Source organism: Physella acuta, unplaced genomic scaffold (genome assembly GCF_028476545.2).
Source record: "Physella acuta isolate Inbredline_101_S28 unplaced genomic scaffold, ASM2847654v3 ptg001524l, whole genome shotgun sequence".
In the NCBI taxonomy this organism is placed as follows: Eukaryota; Metazoa; Mollusca; class Gastropoda; family Physidae; genus Physella; species Physella acuta.
The window spans coordinates 160,135-177,301 of NW_026733039.1; the positions used below are offsets into that span (position 1 = coordinate 160,135).

The window sequence follows — 17,167 nt, forward strand, 5'->3', positions numbered from 1 at the left end:
ACAACCCACACAAATCTGTGATTAGCAAACCCACACAACCCACACAAATCTTTGAGTAGAAAACCCACACAACCCACACAAACCTGTGAGTAGAAAACCCACACAAACCTGTGAGTAGCAAACCCACACAACCCACACAAATCTGTGAGTAGCAAACCCACACAAACCACATAAATCTGTGAGTAGCAAACCCACACAACCCACACAAATCTGTGAGTAGCAAACCCACACAACCCACACAAACCTGTGAGTAGAAAACCCACACAAACCTGTGAGTAGCAAACCCACACAACCCACACAAACCTGTGAGTAGCAAACCCACACAACCCACACAAATCTGTGAGTAGCAAACCCACACAACCCACACAAATCTGTGAGTAGAAAACCCACACAACCCACACAAATCTGTGAGTAGCAAACCCACACAACCCACACAAACCTGTGAGTAGCAAACACACACAACCCACACAAGTCTGTGAGTAGCAAACCCACACAACCCACACAAGTCTGTGAGTAGCAAACCCACACAACCCACACAAGTCTGTGAGTAGCAAACCCACACAACCCACACAAGTCTGTGAGTAGCAAACCCACACAACCCACACAAGTCTGAGTAGCAAACCCACACAACCCACACAAATCTGTGAGTAGCAAACCCACACAAGTCTGTGAGTAGCAAACCCACACAACCCACATAAACCTGTGAGTAGCAAACCCACACAAGTCTGTGAGTAGCAAACCCACACAACCCACACAAATCTGTGAGTAGCAAACCCACACAACCCACACAAATCTGTGAGTAGAAAACCCACACAACCCACACAAATCTGATAAACAACCTACACATCAATTCACACAAATCTGTATTAGGTATGTACATAACCCGCTAAATTTGACCATCAAACCACACCAGTCTGTGTTGTAGGTCCCTACACAACCACCTAAGTTTGACCATCAGCCCACACAAACCCCTCTCAGTTTTTGTATCTAATGTGAACATCAACACCCACGACCTGGTCAAGGGAAATGTTTAATTTATACTCTTGTTATTTTGTTCTAAACATAATTTGCTTCATGGTTGTGATATGATTCAAGCAAGTAATTTTTCTCTCCAGCCCATTGAGCTGAATGTTGGTGACCTCCAGATGTATGGGACAGTTGAGTGGGTCAACATCGCTGACCACATGGGGAAGGTGAAAAAATCGGCTGAGTTTGAGAATGTTGTCTTTGTCTTCAAGGCTGGAGTTACCTTCCTTTGTAGAGAAAGGTTAAAAAGGAAGAAAACCAAAGTAAGAAATTATTTTTAGGGGAAACTTGTGATATAGTGTTTAGCTGAGTGGTTATGTTTGGCTGATTAGCCTGGGGATACAGTTTGTGATTTACAAAGTTTTGACCATTAGTTTGACCACACCTTTGAACTTACCCCCAGTCCCTGTCAGCGAGGTCATCTCTGATTGAGGTGGCTGAAACTGTGGAGCGCTACCGGACTCTGATCCCCACCCAGGAGGTCCAGATCAGGACAGGGAAGGTCAGTGACATGGACCGGCACTACTGGTGGGACCTGGTCCACTCAAGGTCAGAGCTGGAGGGCCGGCCAGAGAAAGTCTACCAGTTCTGTAACAGGTGGGTTCTTGTTGGGTTCAATACTTTAGTGTCAGTGGTGGCCAGTGGCTCAAGCATGTAGATTCTTTGAATAAATGAAGGCAAAAATTACAATAAATGTGGGGCATGGGATTGAGTGTATTTGTAAAATTTGTTTAAATAAGTCAGCCAAGATTTGTATTTAGTGGAGGTATGTTGTCATTTAAAGATATTAATGTTGTAGTTTGTACACATCAGACAGAAGCATGTACACATCAGACAGAAGCATGTACACATGAGACAGAAGCATGTACACATCAGACTGGAAGAATTTGTAACCAAAAATTGTCTCTCTATTCCAGCACGAGTGAGGCCAAGTCTGACTTCATGAAGGTCATCAGACAGACCATCAGAGAAAGTGTAAGGAGGATGATCATCCCCAGCTCTGTCCACTCTCACTCACACAGGCCCTACTCCACCTCCCCCACACACCACGCTGACCCCACTGACCCCTCGGGGGTCGACATATCTTCATCCTATCCCTCCCCCACCTCCCACCCCCACCCTCTCTCCAGTCCCCAGCTTGCACTATTTAAGCGCCGGATGAAATCCTCGGACGCTGAACGCCATTCCATGGATCTAGACAATAAGATCAGTGAGCTTGACCTAGATTCTGCATTTAGAACCCGGAGTAAAACAATTGGAGATCTCAATGAAGCCAGTATGGACGAGTCAGGGGGGTTTGTCCCAGGGACTCTAGAACCAGCCGCCACAGACAAGAACAACAAAGAGAACAGCTCGTGTTCATCCAACTCCAACCTGAGCTGCTCCAGCCAGACGGGCAGCCAGACAGGGTCAGCCAAGCTGCAGTACGCCAGCGCTGACCCCCTCCACTACTCCTCCAGCTCCATCAACTCTGGGGACAGGGCCGGGGCCGCGTCCCCCGTCTGGAAGAGGGTGGAGCCCAAGCTGAAGCCCGGCCAGCAGCAGGAGGACAGCAACTCCACCAAAAGTGGTGGGGGGAGCAGCAACAACTCCGCGGAGAGCATCCCTCCCCCCAGACGGGACACCAAGACGGTGGTGTTTGCTCCCCTGCCCGGGGGGGTGCCGGCCCTTAAAGACACGGAATGTTGAGGCTGGCCTGGGGGATGGTGTTAAATATTTCTCACACGAGCTGGTCTCTCAGCTGACCAATCCAAAGCTTGGATTAAGATTAAGGATTAGGATCAAGGATGGGGTGCTTCCTTTAGCCATCATGGCATCAATCTGAGAACAAGGAAATCAATGTTGTGGTTAGCACAGACAGCACCAGACTGGTGTAGGTGACCCAACCATCTTGTGGAGATCTTGATTGCCTTACTGTTGGCATCACGCAGGGGAGATGATTGATTCTGTTTGACGTACAAACTTGTGATACTACCTCCCTTGGCTTACTACTAATTTAGCTATCGATCAAGAAAGATAAGCCAGTAAATTCTGGTCAGAATTTTAAAGACTGAAGTCTTGTATGTTCACCAGGGCAGTATTATATTATAAATAGATCCTAACAGTCCCTAATCCATCTGTCATGATTGTCAGTGTCAGGGTTATACCTCCACTGTCAGGATTATCACTTTCAAGATTATTTCATCAATGCCCAGGATAATCCCATCAATGTCAGGATTATTTCATCACTGTCAGGATTTTTGCTTGGCTGTCAGGACTTTCTAACCAATCAGCATGTTTGTCTCTGTAGATATCCACGGATTAAACCCTGTTGCCCCACCGTCAGGACAGCCCTGTTGCCCCACCATCAGGACAGCCCTGTTGCCCCACCATCAGGACAACCCTGTTGCCCCACCATCAGGACAACCCGGGACCCCACCCAAACTTTTTTTAAAAAAACTTTTTCAAAAGTCTGTTGTCCTGTACCAAGGGGTTAGCATTGATCTATTGCCAAAATGTGTTTCAACAACCACTCACTTCATTGTTGATCTGCTTCATGTATGCCACTACATGACACAGTTGTATTAGTACTTTGATCACAGATTGCATGCATGTTACTATAAGTTAGACTATGTTCTCTAGTTATTTGTCTCTTATTTTAAACAGCTTTCTTACACACTGGTTTTAAAAAATATTTTGGCTCTGGGATTTAAAACTTTTCTGGCCATAAATTTATCCAGATAGGTTTGTCAAAGATGATGGTAACACAGTGACAATAATTTGATTACATATTTCTACTTTTAGCTGCCTTACATGTCTGTGAAAATCTTTTTAAATCTTAGATGGGAATTATTGTAAAAATAATTTAATGTAAGCCTGAAAACAAATATTTATTTATTATTAAAATATTTTTTCATTTGAATGTATTTTTTCCCTGTATATTTCAGCTACGTAACTGATTTGCGGGTGAGGCAAAAAATTTATGTCCTTGTACCCCCAAGGTTCTATTGCTTTATTTTTTATTTATTTTTATCATTTTTATGGTTTAAAATATGGCTGGAAGGTAACTACTAGCAAAAAATCTTTCTTCCCCACCCCCTCCCTTCTTCTATTGGGTAGCCAGTAGCAAATCTTTCCTACCCTCAGCTTGGTGCTTCGTGGTATCTAGAATCTAGTAATGGACGGAATTTTTATTTTGAAATTTATTTTTCTGTTACTTAAAACAAAAACAAAAAATATTTTATGCACTAGCTACTCTGAGTAGGTACAGACATTAGAAAAAAAAATAAGCATTTGAAATAAAGAAAAAAATCAAACCTTTGAAATAATCAGCATATACATAAAATTATCAATAAAATATATTGATTAGGTTTTAAAACAAGCAAAAAGCTCTGCCCATTTATTGTTCTGTGTGTTGCCTAGATTTTTCTAGCAGAGAAACGATACAATTCAGTGTTGCAATATGTCATAGTTGTTGCAGTAAAAGTAAAACAGTTTGAGTTAGTTGCATTAGATTGCAGTGTTAAATATTTTGTTGTTTGAATTTGTTTCTGTGATGAAATGTTTTGTTTTGGGATTTAGAAATTCCATTTTAGCCTCAGTTGTGTTTTTCACAATATGTAGTTTGTCAAAAAGAAAACAAGAAAACCAATCAATGAGTCGTATTTTTATGTTTAAACAAATGGTTACATTCTGTTTATTAGATGGGAAAAAGTAAGCGCTGTGCCAAATTTTGGTCTGTTTTCACCCACCTTTTTGTCTGCTAAATTTTTTTGTTTGCTTATAAGACTAGGCTTATAGATAACTCATTCACTAAGTTAAAATTCACTTTTTAAAAAATGTCACATTAAAAGTGATAGAATTCTATGGTAGTTATGATATTTGTAATGATATTTGTTTCTTGTTTTCAATTTGCTCTCTTCTAATTCAACATTAACTTAATAATTCACGACGTTAAAAACTGACCATCTGGAGTTTTTATGGCAGGAATCTGTTCATGATAAAATACAAGGGATAATTTTTATGTCATTTGTTTATTGTCAGTTGTTTCATTATCATTTGTCAGGTGTTTTAAAAAAATTGCTTTTGTCTGATAAAGGTAGCTGATATGTTGGATGGAAAGTTTTGAAAATCTTCCTCATGGTGAATGTGGCTTAATTGGCCTGGATCTTTGACCTGTCATGTGTCACATTGACCTGTGTCACGACCTGGATTTTTGACCTGTCATGTGTCACATTGACATGTGTCACACAAGCTGAAGAGACTGGTAATGACTGACCAGTATTGCTGACAAAACTTGAAGGGATTTTGTGCAATACATTATCATTGTTTTAATTATTGGTTTTATTTTATTTGCCCCCATGTTGAAAGAAAATATTTTTAACTGCTTGATTTAACTTACACTGCTACAAGTATTGACCAATTTTATTTCTGTGTCTGACATGAGCCAATGTTGCAGCTGTATTTTTTTTCTTTCCTTGGACACTTTGATTGTTCTCTGGTGTGATCTTCAACTTTTTTCATGATTTTCCTACATGTGATTGTTTGTTTGTGGAATCAAACATGTGATTGCATGTTTGTGGAATCAAACATGTGATTGCTTGTTTGTGGAATCAAACATGTGATTGCCTGTTTGTGTATTCACATATCGGCACAAGATTTCTCTAGAGACCTGTACTTAACATCATGTGATGTGAGAGTGTTCATTTATATTTTTCTCCACACAATCATACGGTGGCGTACGCAGGGTTTGGTTATGGACTGGGGGTGTTTTCAAAAGACAATTTCCCACAGATATATTTATATACGACTGAATTAAAGTTTTATTTTCAAACTGTGATTTATTCATATCAGCTACATCACCACCGCGTCAACTAATTAAATCTTAGGGAAACTATTAATCCATGAAACAAACTGCGGCATTGCTGGCGATGTAAGGCAGATTGGTCCCCACCCCAAGGTTGGGAAATAACAAATATTGCTCCCCCACACCCCAATGCTGGGAAATATTGCCCCCCCCCCCCCCCCCACACCCCAATGCTGGGAGTGATTGGTCCCCCCACCCCAAAGCTGGGGGGTTACCTAAATTATTATAACCACATGTAGCCCACATTTGCTGATTGTGTTTTCCTACATTGTACTCTCACAGTGCAGGTGTGGTTTGGCTGACTGTGTGTGTGTGCTTGTCCCCATCAGTATGTGGCTGTCTATTCACCTTTAAATTATTTATTTGACCTCTTCGTGCTAAACTAAGGGCCCAACTTTTTGTAAAAAATTTTAAACGCCAAAACTTGTCCCACAAATTAAATTACAATACTTTCTCTATAGGAGAAAGTAAAAAATGCTTGTGGCGAGAACTAATCTGGATAAACGTGAAATAAGCTGCTCTTATTTTAAAAATCTGGGGAGTTTTATTCTCCATTCTGTGTCACACGTGTACAATTTATTTAAAAATCCATACTTAAAATAATTTTGACATAATTTTTTTCTAATATTCTATTTTGTCATGAAAGTTTTTAATGCATCTTTGTTGTTTTAGACTTTTATTTTTGACCACTTGTTGTAACCATTTTTTCAACCAAATCTGGAGCCAAAATTAAAATTTGGCTCGCCATCTTTCTGTGTATACCGTACACATTCATCTGCGTCATTAAATTTTTTCAGCCATGTCATGATTGTCAATAAAACTTGAAATCACGTGATACACAAACTTTTGTGGTTTTTTGGTAGCGTTGTTTATTTGTTGGGGTTGTTAAATTGTTTTGTACATTTTAGTGTTGTTTGTTTGTTAAAAAGTTTAAAGACAAACTACTAACCAGAATTTCTTTCAGACATTTTCTTGGGGGGGGGGGGGTATTTTCTATACAAATTAAATATTTTTCAATTTTGCCAGTGCCCCACCCTTTTCTATCTCCCTCCACTCCTAGAGATAACTGAAGCACGGTACAGGATCACATCAGCATTTATGACGTCCAGGTTGAGGCAGGGGTAAAAACTGGATGTTATATAGTATATATATATATATACAAACATAAAGTGGCTATGAAAACACCACTGTAGAGCAAGATCTGATATTAATGTCAACGCCACAAGACGGTGACATTAATTAATTTACATTTTGATATTCTTGAGGCGGAAACTTTCACGTAATAGAGGCGTGGCCATGTGACGTCACTCAGTCTGTCCATTAAAAGTTAAAACGAGGTTAAGCCTGTCATGTAGGAGAGGACAGCGGGCAACTTTTGAAAAGTTTTTGTGGTGACACCAAAACAAAAAAGTGACATGTGTTAGAAAAATGTTTTACTGACTCGCGAGGCATGTGTATGTGTCGTCTACCTAATACGTAAGGGAATCCAACTTTTCTATCATAATATAAAAGTGCCCAGTGGCGTCGCTAGGTCGGATGTCACCCGGTGCGGTACCTAATGGTGTCACCCCTCCCCAACAAAAAAGTATCTGTTTATAGATATAAAAAACTGTTTTCTCAATAATTGGCAGGTTTACGTCCAGGTGTCACCCCCTGATTTGCACTTAATGAGACTTTTGAACTCTAATTAATCAAACTGACAAAAATCATTTTTCTATTATACATTTTTCAATTTTTGGTCTTGGTGTCACCCCCTAAATGGTGTCACCCGGTACGGTCCGCACCCCCCCCCCCTCCCCCTCAGCCTCGCGACGCCTCTGAAAGTGCCTTGGTTATTTTTTCTACCGACAGATCGGTAACGTCCCATAACTAAATTTTTGAGACAACCCCCCCCCCCCTTCATTTAAAAAAAAATTCATTCCAGCAATGCTGGTTGTTTGTCTACTAGATCTATGCTACGTACAGACTTTATTAAACAAAAACTACATCGTTGAGTGGGGTGGGGGGGATTTGTAACTGAGTTGTGACGTCATTTTAGATGGGGTAAGGGGCTGGCTATATGTAAAATCTAAAGCGTGACGTCAATTCTCCCCCCCCCCCTGCAGGGGGAAAACACGAGATTTGGTGGAATGGTGGTACTCAGTCGTGACAGTCATAAATCACGTCACGTGATTTGAGAAGTCCAACAACAGAGTATTGGGGGGGGGGGGGGGGGAATTTACGGAACATTACAACCTACGTATGCATCTTTTATTTTATAATCTAAATTTGATTTTGAAAGGTCAGTGGGTCGAGTCAAACAAAAAAAAATTACAATTTAAAAATGTTACAGCAGCTGTGGTGTACACGAGAAGTAGAAACATGGAGGTTTTATACAAGGGTAGGTTTATACAAGGGTAGGTTTTATACAAGGGTAGGTTTTATACAAGGGTAGGTTTTATACAAGGGTAGGTTTTATACAAGGGTAGGTTTTATACAAGGGTAGGTTTTATACAAGGGTAGGTTTTATACAAGGGTAGGTTTTATACAAGGGTAGGTTTTATACAAGGGTAGGTTTTATACAAGGGTAGGTTTTATACAAGGGTAGGTTTTATACAAGGGTAGGTTTTATACAAGGGTAGGTTTTATACAAGGGTAGGTTTTATACAATGATAGGTTTTATATAATGGTAGGTTTTATACAAGGGTAGGTTTTATACAAGGGTAGGTTTTATACAAGGGTAGGTTTTATACAAGGGTAGGTTTTATACAAGGGTAGGTTTTATACAAGGGTAGGTTTTATACAATGATAGGTTTTATACAATGGTAGGTTTTATACAAGGGTAGGTTTTATACAAGGGTAGGTTTTATACAAGGGTAGGTTTTATACAAGGGTAGGTTTTATACAAGGGTAGGTTTTATACAATGGTAGGTTTTATACAAGGGTAGGTTTTATACAAGGGTAGGTTTTATACAAGGGTAGGTTTTATACAAGGGTAGGTTTTATACAAGGGTAGGTTTTATACAATGGTAGGTTTTATACAATGGTAGGTTTTAAAACAAATATAAAAAAACCTTTTAACAACAAGCTTTTATGTAATAATGCACTAAAAAGTGGAAAATAAATTATTTTCATTAAATATATAACAATACATTACTATTTAAATAACTAAATAAAGAAAAGCGTGGGTCGCTATATTATCTATTGGATACCTTTACTAATATTAGGAAGATACACACACTTTTCTTTATAGTTATTTAAATAGTCAGTAGTGTATCATTATATATTTAAAGAAAATCTTCTATTTTCTACTTTTTAGTGCACTATTACGAAAAAGCTTGTTATTAAAAAGTTTTCATATTTTGTTTTATTTTATACTTTTTAGTGATTCCTAATTTATGAAATCGACATGACTATAAACTTTCTGCTTTAAAACACCTTCATTATCTCGCAATATCTGAAAGACGATTATCTACCCCGTGAAAGCAGCCGTCCTTGAAAATTTATTTTACAGACGACAGCTAGTTTTTAATTTTCTTACCTCCCCTAAGTTTCAAATCGTTTAAAAACTAAATTATCTGCCCTTAATAGTCTTCACCAATTCGACCGGCTCTACGATTGTAAACATTCGGCGTGAACACAGCTCACCAGACAGGTCGGGTGATAGCGTCTAAATCTCGCGTCTAGCGAACTAAACGAAAGCTTGAAATAACATCGACAGTTGCAGTCCCACAGGGACTAGACAGCCTACTAATTTCAGAAAATTTATTAATTCATAAAAAATTAATTAGTCATCCAATTAAGTCTAATTTAATGTCATATTGCATTGTCACCGGGTCTTGGCCCACGTGCAGAATTTCAGAGAAATTGATCGGTTAGAAGAGCCCAAAATTTCACTCTCCCGACTCGATCTAGACAGAGGAATCAAGTTAAATAAAAGCTTGTAATAAAAATGGTAGGTTTGATACACTATTCTAACAAGATGGTTTCCTTTAGTCCACAAAGTGGCTAGCCGTACAATACCCAATCAAACATACGTGTTTGAGTCACGTGACCTTGTTTGTTTACCTTGCTCAATGTTTTTCCCGTTGAAGTTTTTCTTAAAGTGACCCAGCTACTTTTGAAGTTTTGAGTAAGTTTTTCTTTCCTCTTCTGATCTGTTACTCTTGTTACTTATTTGTTTATTTCTCCAACGATCTCGATGTTAGGCGACTCTTTTTAGTTGAGCCCATGTAATCCCTTATCCCTAGCTTCGTCATAAGGGATCAGAGGGATTGGTAGGACACATAAAGTCATAAGGTAACCGTCAGAGGGATCAGTAGGACACATGACGTCATTTGTTGCAGTTAGATGAATCAGAAAGTCAGTTCAGCCATGTAGAGTTCAGTAATCACTCAGCTAGAATTGTATAACGTCTATGAGTCAACCCAGCTCAATTGGGTACTTAACTCACGTTAGGGAAAGTAAAGGCAGCTGGGCTTAGTGCTGACCACTATCTTTTCACATGCCGAGCTCACAGAAACAGGTGAACTCTACTTCACCTGCGCCGCCATGCCTTTGTTCACAACTCGACGCTGTTTAAAGTTGTTTAACGCGCGTTTTCACTACCAGCACCAGTAAACCGGTAAACAATAACCTAACCACCTTGGACAACTGGTTAACTAACCAATCAATTAACTCGTCTGATCCTAAGTGGTTCAGGTGAAAACTGTGTAACCCACCTGTATATTGACCTCATTTCTTAGAGATCAACTTCAGGTTGTGCCACAACTTCAGGTTGATACATATTGATTGTATCACAACTCCAGGTTGATACATATTGATTGTATCACAACTTCAGGTTGATACCCATTGGTTGTATCACAACTTCGCGTTGAAATATATTGATTGTATTACAACTTCGGGTTGAAATATATCGATTGTATCACAACTTCGGGTTGAAATATATTGATTGTATCACAACTTCAGGTTGAAATATATTGATTGTATCACAACTTCGGGTTGATACGTATTGATTGTATCACAACTTCGGGTTGAAATATATTGATTGTATCACAACTTCGGGTTGAAATATATTGATTGTATCACAACTTCAGGTTGATACGTATTGATTGTATTACAACTTCGGGTTGAAATATATTGATTGTATCACAACTTCGGGTTGAAATATATTGATTGTATCACAACTTTGGGTTGAAATATATTGATTGTATCACAACTTCAGGTTGATACGTATTGATTGTATCACAACTTCGGGTTGAAATATATTGATTGTATCACAACTTCGGGTTAAAATATATTGATTGTATTACAACTTCGGGTTGAAATATATCGATTGTATCACAACTTCGGGTTGAAATATATTGATTGTATCACAACTTCAGGTTGAAATATATTGATTGTATCACAACTTCGGGTTGATACGTATTGATTGTATCACAACTTCGGGTTGAAATATATTGATTGTATCACAACATAAGTTTGATACGTATTGATTGTATCACAACTTCGGGTTGAAATATATTGATTGTATCACAACTTCGGGTTGAAATATATTGATTGTATCACAACATAAGTTTGATACGTATTGATTGTATCACAACTTCGGGTTGAAATATATTGATTGTATCACAACTTCGGGTTGAAATATATTGATTGTATCACAACTTCGGGTTGAAATATATTGTTTGTATCACAACTTCAGGTTGATACGTATTGATTGTATCACAACTTCAGGTTGATACCTATTGATTGTATCAGCCATGAGTGGGGGCCTTGTGTTTATTTTATTCCCGTGAATCAAAAGACGGGCCGCCTACAATCTTACATTGTTTATTTTCTATGACACCCAGGTGCAGCGTTCAAAGCGTGGTTAGTGTGTGTGTGTGGGGGGGGGGGGGCTTCTATGTGTAAGGGATAGGTCTGATCTGACAACTTAGTGATTGTGTTTTAGTTGGGAGAGAGCGGGGGGGGGGGGGGTCAGATGTATGACCTCTGTGACCTTTGTGTCTGATCTGGATTCAATAAAAAAAAACTTGAGACAGTTGGCTTTCAATACACATTCTTGAGACAGTCGTCTGCTTTTATCATTGGATTGTGACACGTGACAAGGGTTGTGACACGTGACAAGGGGGTTGTGTCACAAACCTGCTTGCAGAACTTAGTACCAAACCTGTCACAATATTAAAACTAACCCTAACGGCAACACCTCTTGACTACAGATATAACCCTAACATCAAATCCAACTGAATCCAAATCCAACCATAACCTCAACACAATTTTAATCTACATCTACATAAAACCCTTACACTATACTTGAATACAGATCTAACCCACCCCCTTTTAATCCAGACCTAAACCTAACTAACCTGCTTTAATCTAGGTCTAACCCTAACCCCCAGCCTGCTATAATCTAGGTCTAACCCTAACCCCCACCCCACTCTACACCAGATCTAACCCCCACCCCACTCTACACCAGATCTAACCCCCACCCCACTCTACACCAGATCTAACCCCCACCCCACTCTACACCAGATCTAACCCCCACCCCACTCTACACCAGATCTAACCCCCTCCCCACTCTACACCAGATCTAATCCCCCCCACTCTACACCAGATCTAACCCCCACTCCACTCTACACCAGATCTAACCCCCACTCCACTCTACACCAGATCTAACCCCCACCCCACTCTACACCAGATCTAACCCCCACCCCACTCTACACCAGATCTAACCCCCACCCCACTCTACACCAGATCTAACCCCCACCCCACTCTACACCAGATCTAACCCCCACCCCACTCTACACCAGATCTAACCCCCACCCCACTCTACACCAGATCTAACCCCCACCCCACTCTACACCAGATCTAACCCCCACCCCACTCTACACCAGATCTAACCCCCACCCCACTCTACACCAGATCTAACCCCCACTCCACTCTACACCAGATCTAACCCCCACTCCACTCTACACCAGATCTAACCCCCACCCCACTCTACACCAGATCTAATCCCCCCCACTCTACACCAGATCTAATCCCCCCACTCTACACCAGATCTAACCCCCACCCCACTCTACACCAGATCTAACCCCCACCCCACTCTACACCAGATCTAACCCCCACCCCACTCTACACCAGATCTAACCCCCACCCCACGCTACACCAGATCTAACCCCCACCCCACTCTACACCAGATCTAACCCCCACCCCACTCTACACCAGATCTAACCCCCACCCCACTCTACACCAGATCTAACCCCCACCCCACTCTACACCAGATCTAACCCCCACCCCACTCTACACCAGATCTAACCCCCACCCCACGACCAAACCCCCAGATCAGGAAGACGCAAACCTCCCCAGCTGTTTGACTAGTTATCCTTTTGACCTCTTACCTATGACCTCACGCGCTGTTCACTTCCTGTATGTCACTATTTACTTCCACCGGAAGTTTAAAGCTGCTAAATTTAGATCAGCGCGTCTCAAACAGCGCCATTTTTATCTCCCTCTGATTCCTCGATAAATATTTAAACGCTAAACCAGCGACAACGGGATCGCGTGGTCGGCTTTTGGTGTGCACGGCTGCAAACCCGAAAGTCGCAAGTTCGGATCCTGGTTTCGGTTCCGTTAAGAATATTTGCGTATTTAATGTCCTCTCGGCGTTTTGTCTAGGTCGGTTGTTTATTGTTTTTTTTCGGATCTCATATTTTATTTAGAAGATATTCATGCACTCGGATATGCTAGCTGGCCGTGTACGCCCCTGAGTTGTGCTTTTTGTCTGCGCAGGTTTGACCTTTGGGTCATGTCGGTCATATCACGTGACGTAACAGATCGCTCCAGGCGTCCTGTGGTGGTAATTTTAATTTCATTTCAGCACAACAGGACGTGACGTCACGTCAAGCTCACTAGTCAGGTACCAACCATTGAATGGCAATACTTTCCCAGGATGTGTCGCCCCCCCCCCCCCCTGCGACAACCTACGTTTGAGTCTTGTGTGCCACGTCATATCCTGTACCATCGTTCAGTTTCCGATCATCTCACTTGACCTACTATTGACGCAGACGATGAAAGTTCAAACAAATACTTAAATTTGACCTTCGTGGGACCTGATGGTCTGTTGCAATCAATTCTATGTCATTTAACTAATGAAGTTCAAAGTTCAAGATTTCGGGGATTTGATTAAGGCCTGTAAAAGCTCTAACATCAGAAACACGTTAAACCAAGGTATTGTGTGTTTGATGAATTCATTAAAGATTTATAGGCTTTGGTTTGATTAATTAATGATGTATAGCTTTAGTTTAATTAATTAATGAGACAAATTAACGATGCATTGACTTAGTTTGATAAAATAACGATACAGTTTTTTTTTATATTGGATTAATTTTTATTAAGGATACATTGTCGAATATTTTATTAATCAAAGATAAATTGGCTTATAACTGATCAACAATATTGAACTTTTATGTGGGCTTTAGAGCATGCAATAGCATGCAATAACATCAACAACATGCAAAAATAACAGCAAACAATAAGATGCAACAAGAACATGAATCAATAACATGCAACAATAACACGCAACAATAACATGCAACAATAAGATGCAACATGCAACTAACTCCTACACAATAAAACATCAATCTTGAATCAGACATGTTTAATCCTGCCACATTGTCGGGGCCCTTTTGTCGAGTGACATATTTACAGGCCTTTGTTATGGGATTTATTGATAGGTCTTTTAAATTATATTTTAAATTTTTTTAGCCGCCGGATATTTCGTACAGGGCGATTTATTTTTAGCTCTTTGGTCACGTGACAATTCGGTACAATGAAAATGTGTGACGTCAGACAAGAATCAATTTTTGTCTGAGCTTCAATCAGCAAAATTCTTTTCTAGCAACCTCCAATAGCCAGTCAGTGAGAGGGTGGAGCTTCACTCTCAGCCATCAAATGTCATTTACACGACCCGCCATCAAATGTCATTTACACGACCCGCCATCAAATGTCATCTACACCGCCAGCCATCAAATGTCATTTACACCACACCGCCAGCCATCAAATGTCATTTACACCGCCAGACATCAAATGGCATTTACACCGCCAGACATCAAATGGCATTTACACCGCCATCCATCAGATGTCATTTACACCGCCAGACATCAAATGTCATCTACACCTCCAGCCGTCAAATGTCATCTACACAACCCGCCATCAAATGTCATCTACACAACCCGCCATCAAATGTCATTTACACAACCCGCCATCAAATGTCATCTACACAACCCGCCATCAAATGTCATCTACACAACCCGCCATCAAATGTCATTTACACAACCCGCCATCAAATGTTATCTACACCACCAGCCATCAAATGTCATGTACACAACCCGCCATCAAATGTCATGTACACAACCAGCCATCAAATGTCATCTACACAACCCGCCATCAAATGTCATGTACACAACCCGCCATCAAATGTCATGTACACAACCAGCCATCAAATGTCATCTACACAACCCGCCATCAAATGTCATTTACACAACCCGCCATCAAATGTCATCTACACAACCCGCCATCAAATGTCATTTACACAACCCGCCATCAAATGTTATCTACACCACCAGCCATCAAATGTCATGTACACAACCCGCCATCAAATGTCATGTACACAACCAGCCATCAAATGTCATCTACACAACCCGCCATCAAATGTCATGTACACAACCCGCCATCAAATGTCATGTACACAACCAGCCATCAAATGTCATCTACACAACCCGCCATCAAATGTCATTTACACAACCCGCCATCAAATGTCATCTACACAACCCGCCATCAAATGTCATGTACACAACCCGCCATCAAATGTCATGTACACAACCCGCCATCAAATGTCATGTACACAACCAGCCATCAAATGTCATCTACACAACCCGCCAACAAATGTCATGTACACAACCCGCCATCAAATGTCATGTACACAACCCGCCATCAAATGTCATTTACACAACCCGCCATCAAATGTCATCTACACAACCCGCCATCAAATGTCATGTACACAACCCGCCATCAAATGTCATGTACACAACCCGCCATCAAATGTCATGTACACAACCAGCCATCAAATGTCATCTACACAACCCGCCAACAAATGTCATGTACACAACCCGCCATCAAATGTCATGTACACAACCCGCCATCAAATGTCATCTACACAACCCGCCATCAAATGTCATCTACACAACCCGCCATCAAATGTCATTTACACAACCCGCCATCAAATGTCATCTACACAACCCGCCATCAAATGTCATTTACACAACCCGCCATCAAATGTCATCTACACAACCCGCCATCAAATGTCATTTACACAACCCGCCATCAAATGTCATCTACACAACCCGCCATCAAATGTCATCTACACAACCCGCCATCAAATGTCATTTACACAACCCGCCATCAAATGTCATCTACACAACCCGCCATCAAATGTCATTTACACAACCCGCCATCAAATGTCATCTACACAACCCGCCATCAAATGTCATTTACACAACCCGCCATCAAATGTTATCTACACCGCCAGACATCAAATGTCATCTACACAACCAGCCATCAAATGACATCCACTGTATTAGCCAACATATGTCAATATACTTATAGAAAAATTTGATTAGTTGGACGATACAAATGACACATCGCAAATGACATTTTTGTGTCCATGTCATTCTTTAAATATCCGTCTAGTATTTTAGTGAGCTGGTGTCAGGTTATTTGTCTGTAATACTGACACATATTGTCAGGTAAAGTTTGTAACTGACACATATTGTCAGGTAAAGTTTGTAACTGACACAGATCGTCAGGTAAAGTTTGTAACTGACACACATTGTCAGGTAAAGTTTGTAACTGACACATATTGTCAGGTAAAGTTTGTAACTGGCACAAATTGTCAGGTAAAGTTTGTAACTGACACAAATTGTCAGGTAAAGTTTGTAACTGACACATATTATCAGGTAAAGTTTGTAACTGACACAAATTGTCAGGTAAAGTTTGTAACTGGCACAAATTGTCAGGTAAAGTTTGTAACTGACACAAATTGTCAGGTAAAGTTTGTAACTGGCACAAATTGTCAGGTAAAGTTTGTAACTGGCACAAATTGTCAGGTAAAGTTTGTAACTGACACAAATTGTCAGGTGTCAGGTAAAGTTTGTAACTGACACAAATTGGCAGGTAAAGTTTGTAACTGGCACAGATTGTCAGGTAAAGTTTGTAACTGACACAAATTGTCAGGTGTCAGGTAAAGTTTGTAACTGA

At 40.5% G+C, this 17,167-nt stretch overlaps 1 protein-coding gene across 1 annotated transcript in view; it reads left to right on the forward strand.

The window, feature by feature from the left end:
- Positions 1 to 2,875, forward strand: part of LOC131928594 (protein still life, isoform SIF type 1-like) — a 110,738-nt gene extending 107,863 nt beyond the window's left edge. The window contains 3 exon segments of the mRNA XM_059284667.1: positions 1,116 to 1,289; positions 1,430 to 1,623; positions 1,944 to 2,875. Coding sequence (XP_059140650.1) covers positions 1,116 to 1,289; positions 1,430 to 1,623; positions 1,944 to 2,715 — 1,140 coding nt within the window. The 3' untranslated portion in view covers positions 2,716 to 2,875.
- Positions 2,876 to 17,167: the final 14,292 nt, after the last annotated feature.